The sequence below is a fragment of the Meleagris gallopavo genome, chromosome 11 (assembly GCF_905368555.1).
Source record: "Meleagris gallopavo chromosome 11, MGAL_WU_HG_1.1, whole genome shotgun sequence".
Lineage (NCBI taxonomy): Eukaryota > Metazoa > Chordata > Aves > Galliformes > Phasianidae > Meleagris > Meleagris gallopavo.
Window position 1 is genome coordinate 15,127,694 of NC_139414.1, and position 24,800 is coordinate 15,152,493.

Genomic DNA, 24,800 nt, shown 5'->3' on the forward strand with positions numbered 1-24,800 from the left:
ACAAAATGCCCAAGTTGACAAAGACATGCAACGCTGACCATTCAATAAGTCACGGCTATTATAGGAGCGACCGTGCCCACCCGGGCCGCAGGTCCCATAGGACAGGGATGGTGTACAGTGATCATGGCAACACACTACACAGGACCTAGTAACCTGAGGTAGGTCTCTTCACAGTAAGAAAACAACATCCTACACCAGTGTTACATCCGGATCAGCAGGAACCCGTCGGAAGTTCCCGAAGACGTGGAGTGGGGGACTGTTTCCTTAACAAGTGTGCAATAAAGAAACAGGAAATATTGATGTTGTTTAACCTTAGTATACGTGAGCGGAACAAAGAGTTAGTGTTACTCGTGCCAGTGAAAGCCAACCTAAACCTCTGAGGAGTGTTAGCAGCTTCAAGATAAAGGAGTCAGTCAGCTGGAGCAACTTGGAAAAGGCTTTCCTGCCAGCATACAGGGTAATGGTTTGAACCTTGCGATTAATTTGTTACAGATCATTCCATAAACAGTTACATTCTGGTTGTGTTAGATCAGCGAAGCAGAAAGAGCATAAACCCTGCTGATACAGTCAGAAATACTGCATCAAGACACTGAGAAAATATGAGGCCTTAACGTGACCCAGAAGTGGTTCTCCAGTCAGGAGATCACTAAAAACCCTGCTTTGGGAAAGCGTTATGGCAAGCAGCAGCTGCTGCCGTGGTGAACATTAGCGATGCCCCAAATAGCTTTGATAAATTACAATGCAATAGAGTTACACCACAGTGCTCTTCTCCCCTGTGCTAGACAACAATGATGTGACAATAAAGGACACTATTGCAAAGCTTCACTTCCACTCAGACACGCAGAAAATCTGGCACTAGGAAAAGACACTGTAAGAGAGAAAATGGTGTCTGATACAGCCTGATAACAAAGCCAGATCTCTGGTACCATAAACTGTACAAAAATGATAGAAAAGAATATGCACTGTTATTAATACAGTGCTTATTTTAATATAAAATAAACAGCTTACATTTCCACTGTAAATATAGGCTATATACAGAATTATGTATAGATATAGCTACATGTATAAAGCTTCATTATAGGCCTCTGATACATTTATAACTATGGCTCCCTGAGCCATTCGTAGAGTGCATTTAATAACCAAAAAATTAGTAATATGATTATGGAATAAATACAATAATAAAAACATGAAGAATTCTTCTGACGCGGTTTTAAAAACTCTCTGGCTTGACATACTGTGCTAAAAAATAAAAGATGAAAAGGCAATAATCTGCTTGGAGGAGGAGGGAGAGCTGGCCTGCCACAGGCAGGGAGTGTAGCTCTCCAAAATTAAAGTGACTTTGCCCTGAATTTTAGCCCTTGACAGCGACCTTGTTCTCTGCAGCAGCAAACATAGCATAGAAGCGCGAGTTCTCATTGGCCAGAAGGGCAGACGGCGTGTCAAATTCCACTACCTAAAAACAAACAAGGCAGGTAAAGCACGTTAGCAGGAGCCAGCAGAAGATGGATTCCCACTCACACCCCCTTGGACCTGTAACATGGCAGTAAAGAAGCCAAAACTCGGCAGTCTTTAGATGAGACAACAGACAGTGAAAGCATCTGCCTTTATGCACACGTGCTATAACCACGGATGCTTTAAACTACATTACACAGATGCTGGGTTCTCCACCTCTGGTGGCTCTGGCAAACAAACTGAGGCAGATGCTATGGGTTTTTACTTTCTCTATATTCAAGAGTGTTTCCAAATGTTCTTATATTTGACTTTAAGTGTTTATAGTCTCCAGGTGGAAGCCTGTCACATGTCAGTTTGCAAACTGCATGTTGCTTTGCAAACTGCTGCTGAGCTCCAGGAGAGGTGCTTACATTATTACCCATACCAAAATTTAACCTACAAAGGACAATTAAAAACACTTTAAGGAGTTCGTTACCCTGTGGTATTTTCTTGGAATGTAAGAGAAATTTTTCCATCTTTGATCTCGTCATGTTGAGGCAATTACTGATGTTGCTGGAGGATTACAACCAAGGGCGTGAAGGAACGCACAGGATTTTCTACAGCAATGCCACCTGTTCCTTCAGTTTAGCCTATACACATGGCACCACCAGACTGCAACAGGAGCTGAAGCCACAAAAGTCTTTCTGCTTACCTGTCCTTGTGTTAGCACCATGATCCGATCGGAACCCAGCACAGTATGCAGGCGATGAGCAATTGTTAACATAGTGCAGTCTGCAAATGCCTCTCTGATGGTCTCCTGAATCAGCAAGTCGGTCTCTGTGTCCATAGCAGCTGTTGCTTCATCCAGTATCAAAATCTGAAAGTAGTGCATAATCCTGGCTGTTACTTCACAGTAACTCTGTCCCTTTCTGAATATTGAAATATGCAGAATGGGCTGAATTGCCATCTGTGGTAACTCCTGGTCACAGTGATCTTCACAAAGTTGTGGTTACAAAGGTAGTTTTGACAAGCATCATTTCACCCTACACCAGGAGTATCTGTTGGTGCAACCCCTGTGCCAGTTTGAATAAATCTGAATGAAAAAGAAAGCCATTTCTCAATGCCACCAATTTGATATCACCAGCTATTTCTCCCGTCAATAAGCTCACCTTGCAGCGACGCAGCAGAGCTCGAGCTATGCACAGTAACTGCCTCTCTCCAACTGAAAAGTTTTCCCCATTTTCCATTACTTCCGAGTCGAGTTTCATAGGCAGCTGGGCAACCTGCGTGGGAAAGAAGAGAGAAAAAATCCTCAGAGCTGAACAGGCCTTTTGTGTCTCCATGGCACGAGTGTAACAGCAGGGAGACTTGCTGCAGAAAGCCTCACAAAGGACAGATTTTAATTTCTGTATGAATATGCACGTGTGACATTTACACTTAAAAATGTACACGCAGAATGCACATCTACCTAAGGCACACAGAAGAGCATCACTTTTGAAGTTCTGTAGATCCTGAAGAATCTGCGATGAAGCAATGCTCTGCTGTGCTACACACTAAAGAGTACACTTTTGAAAGGTGGCATTCTCCAAACATTCCATCTCATCTTTAGAAACAAAGCATAGCAAAGAAAGGAAAAAACTGCAGAGAAATACCTTTACTGGAGGGTCTCTGAATTAGCCACTAGTAGAACGTGTAGCTTGGGAAGCCAAAACACGAACAGGTATCCCATAGACATCATAATACTTACACACTCCTTCATGTGAGTCCTTTCCAAAGCAACCCAGATTTGCTCCTCACTGTATTGATTGAAAGGATCCAAGTTTGATCTGGAGGGGGAAGCAGAAAGTCTAAGCAGAATTTGTTTTTCAGCAATGAATGGCAAAACAGCAGTGCACTAATTTGTGTAGATGCACAATTCCCATCTAACATTCCACTGAGAGAATTTCCTTGCCAAGGAAATCAGATGTTCCCACTATATTAGTAGCCAAGAAATTACAGAGTAAAAACAGAAGACAAAGATGCAAAAATTTCAAGCAAATCTAAAGGAAAAGCAGGAGTGCCAGAAAAGGATGATCACTGAGATGATTCTACATGGAGTCACCTAAAACCATTTACCTGTGCTTTTTGCTCTGCTGAAAAAACAGAACAGAAGCCAGGATGCCTTTGTTCTGGTCACAAACATCCCATCTGACTTCAGTACGAGCTGGCCGCTGCCTTTTTCCTTCCTGACTTATTATGGTGCACTAACCTTACAGTGCCACTGAACAGCACAGGTTCCTGAGGGATTATTGAGAGTTTGCTGCGAAGATCTGCCAAACCAATGTCGTTTATTTTCACTCCATCAATTTTAATGCAGCCTCCAGACAGTTCAACCAAACGAAAGAGTGCCATTCCAAGGGAAGACTTCCCTAAAAATGAGACAGAAAAACATACCAGTGTAGAAACTAGTATCGGAATCACAGCAGACATTTGAGACGAGACAGCATTTCGAAACTTGTCCTTTTAGTAGGAGCAGTGTTTTAAAATAACCTGAAGTCCTGGTAAACAATGGTGATATGTGCTGAGGTTCAGCATTTAAACTGGTAAGCAGTAATAACTGCATATTTCAAAATCCCATTTTGGAGCTGGTGTAAAACCTCTTGCAATCAAACTCTCCACGTGACAAACTCCTGAGATAACTTAGAGCCAAATCTAGCTGCAGCACCAGTACAAAAATCTTTCATGACAGTCAAATAAGCTACAATGAGCATTTATAGGCAGCATTCTGTGCTGGTAAGTGGCTTGGGGTGTTAAACAGTATAAGAATATGGGGGCTCAAGCACAGTAGGATAAGCCTCTGTTTTAAAAGGAAGCTTGTTTTTATTGTTTACAGGGCTCCCACTTCCGTATGCATGTGAACAGAACCCACCACTGACAGGTTACTGGACCACTCTTAGGCAATTAACTTATTCAAACACGGAAACCAGAAGAACCAACATGACCCTCCTGTAACTGCAGTACGTTAACTCTGCTTGGTGTTTTTCCTTACCCGAGCCTGTCCTTCCCACAATGCCAATCTTTTCCTTCGGTTTGATGGTAAAGGACACTTTTTTAAGTACCAGAGGGAGATTTTCTCGGTACCGCATCTCTGCATTTTCAAAAACAACTTCACCTTCCTGCGGCCAGTCCAGAGGGGGAGTTTTATTCTTAATTCGAGCAGGAGCTTCCAGGGAAAGAGTCTTTAAAAAGAAAAGGAAAGTTCAGTTTCCAGTAAACAAGGCACCAAAAAGGAAAGCTGCAGCTTCCATGTCAGTCTGCAGCAGTTTTAAGATGAACAGTGTGACTGGATACAGGACCAGTGTTTCAGAAGCAGTTTCTCAGTCTCTTACTGCCACACTAGTATTCCCTGCTGCTGCCTCAATAATGATATTGGACCTTCTTCCCAACAGTGTTTTTCATTAGTAGAATTACAAATATATTTTATGTCCACAATCCTATTGAGTTTTCTGGTCTTCCAAAGATTAGATGTGACATCTGCTATATTTCTGTGTCTCTTTGGCTATGCTGTGCCAGGGTCTCCTCTGTTGATTCTGACACAGAAGAGAACATCTACATGAAATATTGTACAAATATTATTCTCCTATTCCTCATTCTTCCCTGTTTTGTTAAATCATTGAGTCAGTCAGGCCCCTTCCAGCTCACTTTCACTGTTATACCCCTCAGCAATAGGTCCCTCATTTAAGCAGTTCACACATTACACAGAAAAGCAGAACTTCTAAAAATCAAATGGATATTAGCATGTTTAAAATGAAGATCACTTTCTCATAGTTGCACAACCAGCCTCAGAGAATGGCAGAAATCCTGCCATGAGATAAATATCACATAGCTTTAGGCACCTAACTGCAAACATCTCCACTGAATCACATCCCATCAACTCCTCTATAGTAACTACAAAGAAGTCAATATTTCTACAGTGTGATTTCTCTGCATTTTAATAAAAACATTTAGAATGGGTAATAATTGGTCTCTGGAGATACCCTTTTTCTACACTGCCTCTAGAGAAATCCCACAAGGACTACCTCAGTTGTAGACATCTGCAGTAAGTCAGTAAGTCAGAGGCAGATTAATTGCACCCTCAAGGGTTTGAGAAAAACAATGGTCTTCCACAAAAGAACTGACACTCTCTGAGTTTGGTGCTCAAAAAGCAACTTCAGTGCTTACACTGAAAGAAGCCAAGCCTCAAACTTGGTAAGACACCCAACCTTCCACTTTAGCTTCATAGTAGTCTCAGAGTTCCATAATAAAATGTCTGTCTGGAGAGATGAGTAAGACAAAAATAATTTCAAAAAGGATAACTTATTTGGGATCTCAAATGATAGCTGGTAACTTATAAAACTTATAACTGTAGCCTACAACTACAGGCTTTGTCACTGAAGGCCTAGCAGTGATAGGCCATCTTAGTCCAGTGAGAGGTATCAGGCAGTATTTGGCACACGGCTGTGTGGTACACATTTCATACTAAGGTGGACCATAGCTGGCTTCCTCTTCTCTTACCACAGTGATAAACAAGAAATTCAGCTGAATGTGTTATTGCCCTACCTTGATGTAGTGATCAATCCTCTCCACTGATGTGAAGCGAGCTTCTGTTTCTGAAGCAAGTCTGACTGTAAACTGGAATAACCCTGTTAACTGGATGATGGGAGGAAACAGAGAAATGTATTTTTAATTGAATTATATGACTAAGCTAAAGGATACTTGACACAAGTACTCTCGTCTTGGACCCCTTATATTTAACTTCAAGATAACCTTCATTTATGAATTGCTTGAAAAGCCAGCAGCTCAGAAAGGTTTCCCACAAGCACCAGCTTTAAGTGGTAGCCATCTAAATTCTGTAATTTTATGTTATTACCACCAGGAGGCAGAAAAGGGCAAACAACAGAACCAATAACCATTCTGAGCCACGATGCTGACTCTGAATTGACCTCCCCCCATTAACAAGGGGGCACCTTTTCCCATTCTTGTATATTTAGGAAGTATTCACTGGTCTGTTACTCTCACTTATTACTGCGAGGCACATTCAATAAGAGAGTAAGTTAAGCAGAGACACTCACTTGCACAGCGTATGAGATAGCCAGTCCAGCATAGGCTGGAGGAATCTGGCCATGCATCAGAACAATCATAAGGCCAGTGGTTGTGATAAGAGCAATGCTGATAATGTCCAGCCGTACAGCCAGCCAGCGCATTGCACAGCTGAACAGGTAAAACGGTGCCTGATTGTCATCAAGGAGCTCCTGATACCTGAAATACATAAATAAAGTGTCAGTATACCTTCCTGAGCTTGCAGTGCTACAGAAAACCTGGTATTCTGCTATCTGATCTTGCAGTTAAGTTTCACACCAATCACAGTCGCACAGCAGAGTGCTTTCCTGCTCTATTTCATCTAAGCTGCCATCTAAGCAGTGTCTTCCCAAAACGTCTGTGACAATTTTCTCTTGCTCCCTTGCTGCTGGTCTCATGATACCCTGCACCTGAAAAATCTGATATTGTTATAGCAAGTTCTCATGGGAAGCAAATACCACTCACAGAAGAGAGGTCTTTCTTTCCCTCACTATCAGTTATTTTGCAGTTTTAGTTTAAGTCAGAGAAAACCAAATATAGTCCATGACAAAGTGGATAATAGCCACTTAAATACTTGATAAATGCTGTCTAGGTATACAGGTGCACAGCTCATCAATATGCACTCAGGGGATTAGTTAACATGCCAAATATTGCCTTCACCATTATCATTGCCACCTGCTGCAGAGAAGCCCAGAAGAGGGTACTCACCTGGGACTCCAGCACTGTTCTTCCCAGTTGGCTACCAGACTGCTTTTCCTTTCCATTCTCCTTCTTGCCCTTGCTCACTTTTTCCCCCCAAAAGTGATTTTCACTGTTAGACCCAATGTATGTCACCAGCTACAGACACCACTAAAGTCTTTGTGAATGTTAAGCTTCACACTCTACTTTTTGCTCCATCACTCTCAGCTAGGTATTCAGACTGACCTGTGCAGGAATTCCTGTCCTTTGTGGTATGCATGGATCGTGGAGAGACCCTGTATGCTAGATGTAATGTGAGACAGGAACGGAGACTGTGTGATGTTATCCAGACGCTTAAGCTCTCGAATAAAGACTCTGCAAAGAAAAAAGCACTTTTAAGTGCCACGTACAACCACTGTACTGATGCATATATATTTAAAGAACCCCGTTTCCCTATTAACAGGTCAAAGTATCTCTACTTTTAGTCACAGCTGCTGAAGCACTTACCTAGACACAGCATGCAGAACCATGAACAGGACAATGAGGGGACCCACTGCCACCAGGAACCAAGGGAACACCCCAGAAATCACCCCCACACAGAAGAACACAAGGATAACGTTCTGGATGAACATTTCTGCTTGAAATGGCAAACGAACATCCACTAGAAAAGATGAAGGGAAAAGATTTTGAGTACAGGAGGCTAAAACAACCCGTATAAAGCAATTCAGTCCAGCTGTACACCATCACTGACAGGAACAGTGATTTCTCATAGCCTTTTTCAAATACAAAATGTATGTCATCATTAGAAGCACTTTTATCTTCTTAAATGCTAGTTCTTTTTCCAATTATTCCCATTAACAGAAATAGTACTGATGCAGCTCTGACCAAATTGCCACCTTTTCTGCACATGAACTTCACTCTGATACTCCAGGTTCCCCTGCATTAACTGCTAAGACTGTCACATGCAGACTGTAGGTGACAAAGCAGCTATGCATTTTCTTATTTGTAAGTAAACACACAGACCTGAGATATCAGCTGCCTCCCAGAAGCAGAACCCTGGTATGCCCCAGTTCCTGCTGAGTCTATTGCAAGTACACACTTGACAACAGAGACAGAGGTGGAATCTACATTGACATACCTTCATCCATGTCTTTGGAAAACCTGTTGAGAATCCGTCCAGTAGGAGTAGTGTCAAAGAACTTCATGGGGCTACGCAGAATCCGCCTGAAGAGCTCATCATGGAGCCTCGAGGATGCTCTCAGAGTTCCCTGACAATGCAGCAAATGTTAGAGTGTTATGAAAATGAAAAGATGTCTGTCTTTCACTGCCACTGATCCCTCTTCTACAGGCATGAAAAAAAATTCTGCCAATATTCCCTCTTCAATTTTAAGTATAGGTTTTTTTCCACACACACTTTGCACTTTCAATCAGTGGAAGGAAGCTAAAGTTTAAGGGAAAAGCACGATACAACTCCAAGAGATGACACGATAGAAATCTTATGATCCATGATCTGACTTTATCTGGCTCAAAAGTGCCTCTGGGGAAGTCACCAAAAAACCCACAGAGACAGCAACGTGCCAAAGCAGGCAGGGAGGGGTAGGAAAGCATGAGAAAAGCATCAGGCAGCACTGACACTTACCTTTACAAAAACAACACCACGAACAGCTTTCAGAATCAACATCACTGCCATAGACAGTGCATAGATGCCAGCATAGTAGTGCATGTGGGGGTTATCTTTCATGCTGTTACTTATGACAGTGTCATTTCCCAAAGTCACAGTGGTGTTCTGCAGGAAATTCAAGGTTTCAGTGAATAGTTAAGATAAGGACTAAGCACATACTTATTTCACATGGTAGAATTTAACTGACCCCCACTACTGACTGGTTTTGACACTTCTATTCTGAAGAAAGTACTTCAGTAATCTTTGAATACTTCAGAAAGTGGTAGGTGATATGTGCTATTTCTGTAGCATCAGAAAATCCCTACAAGGTTACTTCATTTGATTCCTGATCTCCCATTTCATACCTATTGTTTCTTGTGCTCTGCAGAACGTCAGATACTTGTACATCACCAGTGCTATTACACAGAACTATTCACCTTGGATGTGTGTTCATTGTCTCCTTATTAAACACAGTTACTTTCTGCCAGGATGCAGAATTTCTTTAATAATATACTGTCATACATTTTTTTAAAATATATGGAAGGATCTCATTATTTATTTTAATACTGCTGGCAATGTGCACTTCAGTATCTATTCTCAGAGGCTAGGTTGTTTAAAGCATAACCAAAAAGAAAAACAACCACAAACCCAACAGTCATATTTGAATTTTTAAAGGCAACAAGACTTGCAATCAAAGCCCCTAGAGTGTAAAAGTTCCAAACAATCTTCAGTCATTATATTCTTCAAAGCAGCTCCCAAGAGTCATTTGACTTAAAGCCATAAACCATAACAAGACTATCCTGCTAGATGTAAGGTCACATTCAAACAAAGTGCAGCACTAAAACTAGCAATTCTTCCTGCAGCTTGCTGGGGCCTCTTTCACATTTTCACTTCCTCTTCTTTGACAAACCAAGACAAGGAACAAGAGGGCAGTATAAAACCCCGTGAGCTATTATATCTTTTTCATTACTGGAGTTCTCATTCTTGAGATGGAACTCTCTAGCAAGATCACCTTTTGGGGAGCCTTACAACTTACTTAAGTTAGGAAGCCCCATTTGGTCTCCTGGGACTGCTTGGGATTAGTCTGAGAGCAATTCCCCTACTCATTAAGCAAAAGAGAATAGAAATGCTATTTATCTTACTCCGCTGCCTTGCTTGATCCAGAAACTCAGCCACCAGTTGCTAAAAGCCGTACTGCCCACGTTCAGCACAAATAGTGCCATTATCACAAGGAATGCAAAGGGGCCTCCAGCTGCCTGAATGTAGATGCCATAAACAGACCAGGGGACAGAGCCTTTGCCTTTCTCTTCCAACTGAACCAGTTGGCCTATGAAAGAAGAGGAGGAAGGAAGAGTGAGGAAAGTTGCTCTTTTGGGAGTTTGTGAACATACACAAAACAAAAGTTGCTTCCACACTGTACAGAATGCTTTCAGAAACAGTCATTATTTAATATGTGGAAAATAATGGTTGTTTTTCAAAAAGTCACAACTCTTCCGCAGAATCATTCAAGTCTGAAAAAGCTTAATCAGCACAGATTTAAATACTATGAGTCTCACCAAGGCTTTTAAAATCCTGCTAAAGGTCAAAGTTAACATTAAACAGATAACCCCACAACAAAGGTCAGACCTTCAGATTCTTCATACATAAACATCATGTCCTGCCTAGGAATGTGCAAGCACCAAGCTTGCACACACTGCCCTCTTCAGATAAGAGAAGAGGTGGTGCTGGAGACAGAGTACTGCAAACTCCTTTGCACCAGTGGCATCTGATCCGTGGCAGACTGATTAAACTTCTAATCATTGTGCTGGCACCAACAGGCAATGAATTAATGAATGCTCTCTGCCCACTGCCTGAGTCCCATCGACCACCAGGACTTGAGAGCTTTCAAAACCTAAGAGGTGCATTCATAATAAAGTTTGAAAGCAAACATTTTGAGCTTATTAGTGTATGAAATAACTGCAGTACAAAACTTAACTACGTAGTTACCCTCTTCCTTCTTCACAACCTTCTCCTTCTTCACAGAGCCCGCTTTGGTACCTTTATCCTGGGGTCTTTTCAGTGAACTGTTTGTGTTCTTCTTTATGTTAATCTGGAGGAAAACAGTGACACAAAACATACAGGAATAATTTTCCTTTATGTTTTCACAGCTGAGCCAAAAGTTCTTCTTAATAAGCTGCCTCCTAAACATACAGGCTTTCAACAGCATAGCACTGATTTCAGGGGAGAGATAAATTTTGCTGTTGTTATGGATGATTGCCAACTCTGATGGATTCAACTCTCCTTCTCTATTGACCTGAACTGCTACAGATCTGTACTGGTAGTGTGCAAGGTTCAGTTTTAAACAACTCTGGAAATACATGCATACATAGTAGAGCTATACTTCTACTATAGAGAGATACAATCTCCCACGAGATCTCTTCCCTCCTGGAAAAATAACTCACAATGTTATTAAGAGGCTTTGTTTTCCCCAGATGCTCCCTCTAGTCTTTCTCTCAGGAGAGCTCTCATGAAACATCTCTAAGGAGTAAGTCGGGCTTCCAGAAATCAGATGTACAAGCACTAAATTGCTCACACAACTGCTGTTCTAAAACTGGCCATATTCCCACAAAATGGAAATGACTATCTGTTCAGAGGCAGCTCAGTTTAACTGAAACCCGCTACACATCTTCAGGAACATCAGCCATTTCCCTGCACTGTACGTGACAAGAGACACCTGGCACATATCAAACCACAAAGAATCCAACTCCACAATCCCTTCCCTCTTATCCTGCAAGGAATGCAAATCAATGCTCTCTCTGTGAGCTAGTGTTTATAGAGAGACATTGAAGGTCAGCCAAGCATGAAGGCTGGAGAATCTCATGTTAACTGTCATTACATTAATCTTAAAATGGCAGTACTATAATCTTCAAGTCTCACAATGGATATGCAGAGTAGTATGTGACATTCCTTTGCTTCTTTCACTAACATCTCACAGGAGAAAATTCCACCGAGCACCTTCTATCTGTGCACTTATCACAATGCTAACTTCTCACAGAACTGCAGGGGTTGGAAGGGACCTCAAAGATTGAGTCAGTAACTCCTTTTTTTTTTTTCGTAAGAATCCTTACTCGTAAGCCTGAAACTTATGAGTAAGGATTCTTTCATCAATTGAAAAAATAGGCTGCTGATACACTTGTGTTTCTTACTCCAAAGAATAACTTCAAGAAACAAACAGGACAAAAGTGGGAAAAATTAAATAACTGAAAATTTAAATGTATGTCCTACTGAATGGAGACCAGAGCACCACCAGAGAAAGCCATTTCTTTCATCTTCAACACATGAGCTCACTGGCAGAGTCCTTTCTATCATGCATTTCTCTAACTAAGAACTGTGACTGCAAATACAATGTGATAAAGCACAGATGATTCCACCAGAAGCATACTGGTCAGACCAACATGTGAAGCTATTTTTCATGTGAAGCACTTTTTCATTTCATTGGAAAAATCAGAGTGCTTTAGAATGGAAAAACAAGTACCTCAATATGTGGTGTTTCTCCCAGTTGTAGGTTATTAAAAATGGTTGCATAGTCCCCACTTAAATTCATTAATTCCTCGTGACTTCCTCGTTCAGTAATGCAACCTTCTTTCATGAAGATCACTTCATCACAGTCAACAAGATACTGCAGAGAACAACAGGAAGAACAAGTCTTTATCACCATGTCTAATAAAGAATTAGATCATGCTCTGTGCACACGCAGAAAGCTAGCTTATAAAGCTAAACTACACATTCTATAGAGACAGAGTTTTGCTGTGACAAGGTGGGGCATAGCAATCTCCAGTATAAAGGTAACTGACCGGACAGCGTTACAGGGAAGTCCAAGAAAGCAAGCATGAGAGATGTAGTTAGTACCTGAAGCTGATGAGTGATGAAAAGGACAGTCTTTGACTTCAAGTGCTTCCTTATTGCACTGTTAAAAATGTGATTTCCAACATGAGCATCTAAGGCACTAAGGGGATCATCGAGGATGTAGATGTCCCTATCACTGTACAGGGCTCGAGCCAGACTGATTCTCTGACGCTGTCCTCCACTCAGATTAGCCCCTCGTTCACCGATCTGTACAGACACAAGCTTGTTATTTTATTTCTATGGCACTGTGATGCAGATATTCAGAACTCAAGAGATGACCAGAATGAAGCAGACCACAATATTTTGTCTTTATATAAACCACATACACGTATACGCCATAGTATTACACACACATTCTATAGTTTAGGTGTCTACACCTTTCTGAAATGCATTATACAGTCTAACTCAAGGTGAACATGCTTGAAGTGTTGCAGCACTTTTTTGCTTAGCTATTTTAAATCAAGTTCAAATAGGTCCTGTTTAGGCAGCAAGATTTACAACACAATGAAAAACTCCCATAATGGTAACCTCTCAGCCAAAAACATGGCACTACCCTCAATAGTTCTGGTGCTCAAAGTGTATCCAGCAGCTTGGCTTATATGCATACCATTATTATGGTGCTCCCCCTCACTCCAGTTCAGCAAAGTAAAATTCTAAAATTCTACTTTTTTTTTTTTTTTCAACTAGTAAGTAGTTTATTATAAGCAAAGTTTATACCTCTGTCAGGTCCCCATTTGGAAGGATGGCTAGGTCAGGTCTTAGACAGCAACCATTCAACACAGTATTATATCTAAAGAACATGGATTAGATAAGTAATAAGAACACTTTTCTTTTCCCCAAAGTATCTAACTAGCACAGCATTATTTCACTTCTACACTAATAGCAGACATTCCACCAGCCTTAAGCAAATGATCTGACTTGGATTCCCAAGAGAAAAGTTTGGATAATAATTTATTATCAACTTCTCATGTCCTGGAAAGGTAAGGAGGCAATTTATTTTCAAGGATTGCTAGCATAGGGGTGGCCTCGCTAGAAGAAGGTCATGTAACGTGCCCAAACATAGCAAACAGGAGTTATTGTACTTAGAGGGCAAGGCCAGGACAGCAAGAGCAAATGTCATTTCTGTGCTGCTCCACAGCAGCTGCTACAAGCAGAGGTCAGATGGTACTTAAGCATGAGGTACAGCCCTCACTGCAGATGAGCAGTGACAGCCATCAGCCACAGCGACCACACAAGAGATTCAGGCTCTTAAATGAATCTTAAAGGAGTCTGAAAGACAGAACTCCAAAAGCAGGGGTAGGTTTTAACTGCAGCACACTCTGCATTAAGTTTTCCTTCAGTTGGGCCAAGAATTCCTAAGCTTTCATGAAAGTCAGCAAACATTTCTGACAAACCTTTCTTCATCGTACTCTTTGCCAAAAAGGATGTTGTCCCGAAGCGTGGCATTGAGAATCCAGGCCTGCTGGGCCACATATGCAAATGTTCCACTTACTGCAATGCTACCCTCCAAAAGGGTCATCTGGAATTCAAAACCGTGAAATTATGCCAGGCCATATCTATAGACAGTCTCCTACACAGTGTCAATAAGCAAAATAGGAGATAAGACAGAAGAGCAGAAGTCAAAAGAGAACATCTCACCTGTCCTAAAATTGCTGAAATAAGTGAAGTTTTTCCACTCCCCACACTGCCACAAATTCCAACAAGTTTTCCCTGGATAGAAAAACAACATATATATGGTAGTCATTATACTCATTATTTACATTCTCCATCCCTTTCAGGACTACCCTTATATCTCAGAGATTAAAGCCAGACAGTAATGACAATTGAAAAAGGACAAAACAGAAATGGAGTGAGTCAATGTTCTAATTCTTCAAAAATAAACACTGAATACTATTCCACTGTGGACTGAAACCAGAGAAACTCCACAGGTGAAAAGGAATGTATCTTAAGATCAGTTTCCTTCTCACAGCCTGATAGAAGCCCAAGCCCAGAGAATACCACACTCAGCCAAAAGTTCCAAGGCCTGACTGAACAGAATAAACCATGATGCTCCTGAGAGTCTGGTTTCCAAAGTCCTTTCACTGTCTGCAGTGGGCGACAGATGAGATTTAAAAAAAAAATAAAATCTGTGTATCTTAGAAAACAAAAAAGCACATGACTGCAGTGAAAAGAAAAAAAATCGCAGGTAGATGAAAGGTTCCATACAACTTTGATTTACAACACCAGGTCAGTGTGATAAGAAAAAACAAAGAAGGGAGGACTGAACAAAAAGCAGATTTTAGGAAATACACATCCATTAGAAATCTCAGACTATAAGATACAATTTGCTGAGAACCACAGACCAAGAAAAAGCTGGAATCCAGTCACTTTGAAGCACTTATCTGCAATAAAATGGGTGGGCTGTAATAAATTCAGAAAAACAATTTTTCTTCTTTCTGTTAAAAAAAGTTAAAGTGGACAAAAAGGGTACCATAGCTGCTTTTATATTTGTAAAATATACCATGTATTATTTGGAAGATTTTCTTTGAGTCTGTACATGCTTTTACCTGTCTTAGAATGAGGACTCCAATTGTTTCTTGAAAATCTTTCTTTGTCCTTCTACTGTGTAAAAATTCTCAGTGAATTAGTTGCACATTCTTCTATTAAAATCCACAGTAATGTTCTATTAGAACACTTAATCAACTAAAATGTTTAGTCAGAATACAGCTGAAATCCTATGAAATTGTCAGATGGCTGCTGGAATTAGCCATCCACCAATACCTCACCTACACCTACACTTCTCTGCTGATTCTTTAAGCTCAATAGCTCAGATACAGTATTGAAAGCTACAGGTAGCAAAACCACGACATGAAGACTATATATCCTGCAGTGTTTCATAGGCTGTTTGCAAAGATCTAGTTTGCTAAAATGGTACAGCTGTTTATATCTAGATCAGACACTGCATCCTAGATACTACAGTTGCCATGGATTTAAAAGGAGTGCACAAAAGCAACACGCTTCACATTTCGCATTCTTTATTCCAAAAGACAGCTAAATATGAGGCCTTCTGAGAGCTCACATTTTCTCCTTTCTTCTCTTACCTTTTCTATCTCCAAGTCAATGTTGTACAGAGTCCTCTGAAGCCGAAGGTTAACCAAGTGGATGATTCTGTTCTCCTCTTCGGGGCTAGGATGGTCATCACTGTCCACTAGAAGATGGCCCTTCTGTTCTGCCAGCACAGCTTGCTGTCCCTCATTCTGCAGCTTCATTTTCTCTTTCTTGCCCTTGGTTACTTTCTTGTCTTTTTTCACTTTGGGGGTCAACTTTGGTGAGCTCTGGACGCTGGCGTGGGAGAAGTCCCAAGCCAAGGTAGCATTTTTCACCTCTATCGCGGTGTGAGGATTGGCTGGTTTTTTCTTTATCATATGAACCTCTTCCATTAGAAATAAACTCTGATAGGAGTTGTGAGAGAGGTGTAAAGATGAGACACCTGATCAAGACTGGGAGACAAGCCTACGGCACACTCACGCAGCAAAACACATCAGGCTATATAGTGGGAGAAAGCTGAAGAGCAAAAGGTAGCTCATTAGTGTAAACTAACTCCAGGCGTGCTAAGTGGCTGGGGCATTCCTGGATGTGGTGGAAGTGCTCAGATACACTAAGACTTTCAGAGAATCACAATGATCTGGGTGCTTTATGAGACAGTCTAATTCTATTCAGACTGCTTACAACTGCAGCTTTGTAATTTCCAGATACAAAACACGAACAGAATGCATGGGTTGAAGAGGAGAGGTCACCATGACAGAAAGTGACTGACTTGTCCTGAACACCAGCTCATGACAGAAGGAGATGGAATTACTTTTATCTTCGGCCTCTCTTCTGCTGGGAGAATGTCATCACTCACAAATTTAGCTGATCTATGCTGGGCTGCTTGACAGTAAGTCAGTCATTAAGTCCATTGCATCATGTCTTCCACCACATCCATCAGTACTTACAATCAACACAGATGAAAAAGTTTTTTTGTTTTTTTGTTGTTTTTTTTTTACACAGTTTAGTCAAAAATGAAAATCATTTTATCTTATATGACTTCTGTTCTGAACTAAGAAGCCCTAGTGAACAGATTTCTCAACTGTCACACTTCTTTACTTTTGAGATTGCTCTGCCCAAATCATACGTTCATAAGAAAGCCGACAGCATTTACAGAGCCAAAACATCACTTACATTTTCAACGTGCTATGAGAGTATCCCTACCTTGTGTAACACTCCTTATACAAGTTAAGCTTCCTCTCTTCTCCTCTTCCCCAAAAAATTCCCTTCAGTACAATTCTACTTAGGAAAACTTGATTTGGGATAAATCAATCAGAAGATTAAACAAAAAACGCTCAGAAGTAATGGGATCTCTCAGCCATTCTGTGGATTCCACTGTTTCATGACTATAATTTTCACATCTAAATTTGTTCCATGAATGCATTACACAGAATCTATGTATCATCTTTTAATATTTTTGGAAGCCTGTATGGAAATTTCTGCAATGTGCACCAGTGTCTACAAGAATAAAGGCTTGACCTCTGAGCTCATATTGAACTACATGGTGTATTCACAGGGGTTGAAGGAAGAGATCAGATTGTTTTTGTTATCTGGGTTTAATTTTCTGCCATAGATTTTTTTTTAGTCGGGTCACAACTACATTTATTCATATAATGGAACTGTTTTTTCAGTCACAATTTACTCTGGAAATACAAAATCTGTTTTTCATGACCACATGACACTTCCAAAAACAGTTTCACTGTAGACAAGTTGCATTGCCTTTTCATGTAGATGGTCTTAAAAGAGACTGCAAGAATTTTTATCCTGTGAACCATCTATCTCCATATTCCATCTTCAATGGTGACCAACATCAAAATCCTGAAATCATTAAATAAGTCTACTCTGCTTCCCACAACAGTACTGTCTTTAGGCTCTAATACCCCCTGACTGGGTTTCTATCCCTTCTGCAGAATAATAATAACCTGGAGTGATAAGTACACAGAAAAAAACTCCTAATATAGCAAAACAGCATTGTCTTCAAAGAATTCTCTTAGCACCTATTGTACACATACAACACTCCACACTTACAGTTAGAACTGCAAAGCTGAAGGCCTGCTTACCTTAAATCTGTCAACAGAAACAGATGCCTCAGATAAAGACTTCACTGAGAAAGGTGTTACTTTTAGAGCAAAAGTCATCGAATTAAAGACAGTGACCACTGTGAATGCCTAAAAATGAAACAAGTAAGAATCACATTTGGATGTAATACACTCAACAAACAATTGCAACCCTCTAAAGGTTGAACTGCCATAGCAGAAAGTTAAAGCCATAGGAATGACCCACAGACCAAGAATAACCCTTTAAAGATTCAACATGCTCTGGAACGGCAAAAACAGAGCTTTGTAAATCAAGACATCAACATTTGTATGTCCACAGAACAAAGCAGATGGCAAATTCTGCATTAGCCTATTACTTGTGAAAAGCAATGTTTAAATTCTGTCTTAAGTCACAAGGGAGGACAGATCTGTGCTGGTTGCATACGAGCACACTGAAATGGAAACATCCAGTCATCCCAAGGTTGTATCCAAATAGTGGGAAGGAGTGTTGATTCACACCCATCTTAACACCAGCCCCTGAGGAAGGTCAGGGCTGAAACAGCATGGAACATCTTCTGTGCAAAATACAAGACTACATCTGCTGCTGCATCCATCAGATCTTCACTTCTGTCAGCCACATTGGCACAGAGCAAAGAACAGGCTGAAGAGAAATGGTTTACCACAACAGTGACAGTAGCAATACAATACGGAATTCAACATGCAATAACTAACCACTTACCTGAGCTGCAGTAAGATCATAGCCAAGTATCATATGGACAGAAAAGGTCACCACGCTGGCAATGACTACGACTATGGGAGCCACTCCCACAGTGATGCTCTGGAAGTAGCCCGCACGCTCCAAGATTTTACGTTCTTCCTCACGAATTTCTAGAAATATAAATAGGGGAACTGAGTTTGGAGTATTTTTCAGAGAAGTACATACTCAACACACACTACCACAAGATTATTTAAAAATGGAGATGCCAGTAAATTTATTAAATGATTAAAAATCAGAACAAAATTTTAAAATTTAGGATAACAGCAAGATCACAAATATAATTATGCTAGAAAGTGAAACTTCAGAAGCAGGACTGTTTGTCCAACCCACCAGGCATAACAAATAAGAAATGACAGATGGAAGTGTTATTATAATGGAAGTGTTAATACAAGTGTACATCACCAATCTCTGGCTCTATGCTAGGGTGATACACGGAGGTACTAAGCAATGGGACATCAGCACAACAGGATACATTTGTAAGTTGTGTGAACTCACTTTGAACATTCTGAGAAAATGGTTTGACCCAGGCATACATTTTAATGAACTTTATGTAATTAAGAACTTCATTCATCTTCTGCACACGTTCATCTGTTGTTGATACACATTTTCTTCTGAAATAAGCAGTGAGGCGTGATACAAACATCTGAAACAAAAAGTAACATCGCACACAATCAGTAAAACTCAGAAAGAGGTTATTTTATGGCTGAGCAGAAATGGAAGCAGAAACAAGCAAGAGCACACTCTTCCCAGATGCAGCACTTCTCAACACCTTTCACTGAGCTCAGTGATACGCTCTTGGCTGAAGCACGTGAAGTTTAGTCCCCATACGCAAGATGTCCAACCTCTGCCTAAACACTGCAGTTTAATTTAGCTATGAGTATTTACCTGGAAGTCCAATCTATTAGCTTTCCTATTTTCATGGTGTTTTTTTTTTTTTTATCATTTTGAGTTTCCTGTTTCCAATTTTCTGTTTCTCAAAACATCTTTAGGAACACCTTCAGTAACACACAGTGCCAAAAACAGCCTTAACTTAACACATTTTAACACTTTCTAGTCAGAACCACGCATATGTCTGGCCTAAGATCCGCTTCATTTTTTCTCAACTTTTCAACTTACCATTGCTGGGTAGAAAAGGATGAAGACAGCAGAGCCCAAGAAGCCTGTTGGGCCCAGAATAATTACATTGTAAACCATTCCTAAGATGGCCACGATAGGGCCCCCAGCCAACAAACTGCCAACTGCTGCAGCTTCAAACATCCTTTGACCGTCATTGGAACACACATTTATGAGCTGAAAAACACACGTGACAGATGATGCAGATTTAAGGCACGGTTCATTCCCAAAGGAATATATTCCACACCCTTTTCCGCCCAGCTATTTCTCAAACGATACCGCAGCTTACCTCGCCAAGAGACTTCTCCTTGATGTTCTTCAGCTTGAGGATTTTCTTAAATGCCATTGTCAGGACAGCTCCACGCAGTCTCACCCCCGTGCGGTAGTTCAAGGCCCACGTTAGTGCGAGGGACCAAGACCGCACTACTTCCGTCATAAAGATGCCAAAAACTAAAAACAAGCTGTACTGCAGGTTGGACTCACTCTGTTGGGTGTACTCCAAAAGATGTTTCACAACGAACGCCTACAGGAAGAAATGCAAGCTTGCGTGAACACCCCATCATCCCAGAGGACCACCAGGCAACAACTTTATGTTAAGTTAGAAATAAGCAGGCTACTTTGCTTTTGAAAGAGCCGTTTGAAATAGAAAGCGTCTTCTTTCGAGAACTAAAAGATGACAACACAAGGAGCACTGTAACGAAGCCCTGCTGAGAGCCGAGTGCTGAGCCAAATTTATTAAGAGAGTTCAATTGGAACCGCATTCCTTGCAGCACGCTTCTAATCCCATGTCTTCTAACTTAACATAAATCTGTCAGTTAGCTGAAAGCAATGCAATGTCATATAGAAGAGTTTTAAAATAAAGTCACTACTTATACATCTGAGCACATTAATAAAAACATTCCTTTACGTGACATTAAGACCTTTTTACTTTATCTTTGGTTTGCTTCAAACGTGCTTATTTGATAAAAAGGAACAATGTACCTACAGTTGTGGAGGGGAAGAGTGAGAAGGACATTTGCAAAACATTCCTGGAAATAAACATCAGCAGTTTAATCGTAAAGAAAAAAACAAGCAGAAAGCACAAGGTACGCAACGCCACAAATCATTGGGGCAGGGAAAATAAAAAAGGAAAAGAAAACAAATTAACCATTCAATCCCTCCCCGTACCCTTTCCCCCCCAAAACATGAACACTTTACCTCAGGAATCACATTGCAAATATGACCTGCAGAAAGAACGTAGCCCACAGAACCACCAATTCCCACCTCGAGCTCTCTGTGGTCCAACGGCACAATATAACATCATACAACTCACAATCATCAGCAATATTAAATACTATTGACTGAGAAACAACAGGTTTTTATTTGAAATAAAGCGTCATCTTAAACGGTAACATCTCACAAACACAGTACAACAGGTAGAGAATTGTATAAATATACAATCTGCACATACAAGATAATTATGAAGGGTTAATATTTAACAGTTTTAGCCTCTAACATAAACTATAATTGAAACTATACACAATTATAAAATACAAGAACAGAACAGTGTGTTTTCATGAAGTCCAAAGGAAGTCAAATTTGCAGATGCCAACAGGGGAGGCTTCCGAGGCTGCACAAATTCTGAAATCTGCTTTAAAATGTACGCTATCGTAAGGCTTCGTAGGTAACAAAATGAGCTTTCCTAGACAGCTTTTCAACAAGATGCTTTAAGATACTGGTGCTTTTGAGATGCTACTACAGAGCAGAATTACCTTTGCCCACAATGGAAAGCAACCAAAAAAAATTTTAGACCAAAGAAAATATGTGAGAAGCCTTTTTCATCACAGTCCTTTGAAGTCCTCTTGACTAAATCACGTTTTGTAAATAAGAGTTCTGCATAGTTTTATAGTTTGAAGAGAGATGGAAAAAAACAAAACCCCACTATTTCAGCAAAGGTATTGAAAGCTATAGCCCAGCACCAAATAACAGGAAAAAAATGGAGATCGAACTCATCTGTTCTGAGGAAAATAATTCTGCGTGTCAGAACCAAGGAAACATGCTGTCAATAATTTTGCTCTTTCGTTTTCACAGGTGTGAATTAAAGCCAGATGTCCATTGGTTTCTAGAATGGCAACTGAGAAAATTTACATATCGATCCCTGAACAAATGTGAGGGGCTCACATTCACAGATCTATTGCACTCCACCTTTCTCCTTACTCGGATTTAGTTTTACATCCACTGTTTGGACGACAACTGCATACAGTTGGTTTGCAGTTACTAAGAAGATTACTGACTTCTTTTTTTCCAGTATTCAATCCAACATATGCAACCGAGTCACTGAGCACTGGGGTGAAAATCCCCCCTTTTCCTCACGAGCTGTAACTCAGCATGGTCGCAGACTGCAAGCCTTTTCTCGCACACCACAGCATTGCTGAAGGTCTCCAAGAGAGGATGTATAAAGATAGCAGATGTTTCCTGGGGTCTCATTCCTCCCAAAACTTTTTAGTGCATTTTTTTTTTTCAGCACTGTTTTATAGAATCAGCATCTCCCATGATGAAATAGAGACCAGACATTAAACCCCATTTTTTTTTTTTTTTTCCAGAAGAAAGAAAGAGGAAAGAGCAGATTAAAGAATTTTGAAAAGGGAACGGAAAGAAGTCACACAGAATTAACATTTACATATAAGCACATACTACTTGAATTCAAACTAATTTAATGAAAAGAATCCAGCACAAAGTTATTTACAAAACAAGAAAGCTGTAGTACAAACTTAAAACGATCTAATGGAAAAAAGGAATTCCTGTGACTATTACTGTAGTAGACGGTACTAGCTGCTTGGCTGTCTAAGCATTCTCATTGAATAAACATTACCTTACCTTCGCTCTTGGCGTTGGCTCTGCCCAGCAGGACTGCCTCATTCTGACGCAGAAAACAGCCATCCTGAAAATTCTAAAGAACAGCTTCTGTCACTGGTCCCACTGCAGCGCGGGCATCCCCACCGCAGCCAGCGTGCCACGGGGCGGGCTGCAACTGGAGCCAGCTGGGAAATGGGAAACTTACCTCCACCAGCTTACCGCTCCCCCCTCCAATAACTGACCAAACTGTCAAGCTGTACTCCACTAAGATGGCAAGTTTCCCCATCTCCCAGACAGGAAGAATAGCTCTGAACAGTTGCAAATGGGTACAATGTTCAGACCTGGAGTTAAACTATGTTCAGTCATAAACAAAACTTCTCTGCTTCTTCATCTCAATGTGAAGTTCTGGCAGCTGATTAAATGGCAGCGAATATTTCTGGGAGATAAAAAAATCTCACCCGTACTCACACATTCTGATGGTTATGACAAGGCAGTCTGACACATGCAGCTATCTGAGCATTTTACAGATTTAGGTAGCGTCGGATGAACGAAGTAAAATAAGAGCAAGACCCTTGAAGGATCTGGTATCAACTGAAAAAGAAGACAGAGGCCTTTCTGGTTATAACCATCACAATGTTCATTAGCGAAGCCACAGCTGTTGGCTGGCATTTTAAGGTCACAGACACCCCAAGTTTTTGAAGTTTAATATAATTGTTTAACTCCATTTTGCCAGTTTTCACCAATACACGAAGTCAAGTGCTTTTCCTGATCTCCCTTTTCACCTTCAGGTGATTGAAAGGGCATAACAACACAAGAAAGCACCAATGTACCAGAGGAGACAGCACAGGCATATCCATGAGGCATGCCACTAAAAAAAACAGGGAGGAGGGATGGTAAAGACTAATTTTTCATGCCAAATGTTAGAAGTAAGAGGATATTGCTCCTTATTCAGAGAAATGAATAAGGTTGTCTGCAAACAGGCAATGTCCACAGATGACTTTAAATTATCCAAATTGAAGATCAATTGCAGTCGTAGCTCCCAGCCTTGTCAAGTTGGTTTGTTTTTTCCTTTCCCTTCCCACTTCCATTCAGCAGTTTGGCTGGGAGTAATTGAGATGACACTACAGAAATTAGGGAACACCCTGCTGCAAGTTTGTTACTAAACATAAAAGCAGCTGCAAAAGCCCTGCAGTGAAACAATGACAGAAGCTCTTCTTGGGGAAAGCTAGTGCTGTGAAAATCTTAATCATGATATATTGTTAATTACCACAGTATGTTTGTACATTTTATAACTAATGTGAGACAAATTATTACCATGAAAACAATACCACAGAAACATTTGTTATTCATTTTACATAAGAGAAGGCAAACTTTAAAAAGGGATAAAAAGCAGAAGAACATTTTGATAAGACATTAAAAGTTGGAAAACATTTTAAAAAAGACATTCCACCTAACAGTGCACCCAGGTGTACTTACCCCAGAAATGAACCTTCAGCTTACCAGCACACTGAAACGTGTACTACTAGCAGTAATACTGCTCCTACTCCTCAAGGGAAATGTGTAGAGAATAAATTTAGTCAAAATTTCAACTGCAAATCTGCACAGCACGTGCAACAAACAGGTGACAAAGATGTTGTGAATGCCAAGTCCCATATGCTGTTATCTTCATTACGACCCATAACAAACTGCAGCAGTTCCTAGAGGCAATAACATACTCTAACATCAACTCTACACGAAACCTGTCTGACCAGACCTGCTTAATTATTTTTAAAGTGTGCTCTAATAAAATTGCTTGGTTCCACTTCTTGAAGACTGTGCTATTAATGCCAATAATCTAAAATTAGTGTTTCATTGCAAGATAAATTTACAGAACTTCAAAACAAAAGGAAAAAGCAACACAACATAAAAGACCTGCACATAAGAATTTTATGCAAAGAGATCACGTATCAGTTAAGGAATAACTTTAAACTACACTGAAAAAAAAAGAAAAAACAGGTGCGCATTTTCTCCAAGGTATCTAAAAGTCCCCTCCCTTTTCCAAGAACTTGGCCTCGGTATCCAGCAACTGATCCACCAGCTGTAGGAAACCTATCTTGGATTATCATAACACTCTGGAATTTCACCCCGAAATTTCTAGCTAGTCAAAACATTTAAATGACTCTGTAATGAAACCTTCATATTTTGCACTTGGCCATGAGATGGAGCCCTCCGGGGTTGTTAA

The 24,800-nt window shown here is 40.5% G+C and overlaps 1 protein-coding gene across 6 annotated transcripts in view; it reads right to left on the reverse strand.

Annotated features, from left to right (window-relative positions):
* ABCC5 (ATP binding cassette subfamily C member 5) overlaps positions 1–24,800 on the reverse strand; it is a 39,959-nt gene that overhangs the window by 1,893 nt on the left and 13,266 nt on the right. For 4 of the 6 annotated variants that reach the window (XM_085233464.1, XM_085233465.1, XM_085233466.1 and 1 more), the window contains 25 exons: positions 20,034–20,267; positions 19,748–19,921; positions 19,127–19,274; positions 18,593–18,741; positions 17,878–17,985; positions 15,832–16,182; positions 14,390–14,461; positions 14,146–14,270; positions 13,469–13,541; positions 12,755–12,958; positions 12,381–12,524; positions 10,853–10,955; positions 10,009–10,193; positions 8,846–8,992; positions 8,345–8,474; positions 7,714–7,867; positions 7,453–7,581; positions 6,522–6,708; positions 6,010–6,099; positions 4,460–4,649; positions 3,680–3,839; positions 3,179–3,257; positions 2,601–2,714; positions 2,144–2,308; positions 1,370–1,453 (listed from right to left, as the gene is read on the reverse strand). In XM_085233464.1, coding sequence (XP_085089590.1) covers positions 1,370–1,453; positions 2,144–2,308; positions 2,601–2,714; positions 3,179–3,257; positions 3,680–3,839; positions 4,460–4,649; positions 6,010–6,099; positions 6,522–6,708; positions 7,453–7,581; positions 7,714–7,867; positions 8,345–8,474; positions 8,846–8,992; positions 10,009–10,193; positions 10,853–10,955; positions 12,381–12,524; positions 12,755–12,958; positions 13,469–13,541; positions 14,146–14,270; positions 14,390–14,461; positions 15,832–16,182; positions 17,878–17,985; positions 18,593–18,741; positions 19,127–19,274; positions 19,748–19,921; positions 20,034–20,267 — 3,699 coding nt within the window. Of the gene's footprint in view, positions 1–1,369; positions 1,454–2,143; positions 2,309–2,600; positions 2,715–3,178; positions 3,258–3,679; positions 3,840–4,459; positions 4,650–6,009; positions 6,100–6,521; positions 6,709–7,452; positions 7,582–7,713; positions 7,868–8,344; positions 8,475–8,845; positions 8,993–10,008; positions 10,194–10,852; positions 10,956–12,380; positions 12,525–12,754; positions 12,959–13,468; positions 13,542–14,145; positions 14,271–14,389; positions 14,462–15,831; positions 16,183–17,877; positions 17,986–18,592; positions 18,742–19,126; positions 19,275–19,747; positions 19,922–20,033; position 24,800 lie in introns of those variants that run through there. The other 2 variants (XM_085233469.1, XM_010716817.4) reach the window with 2 other exon arrangements.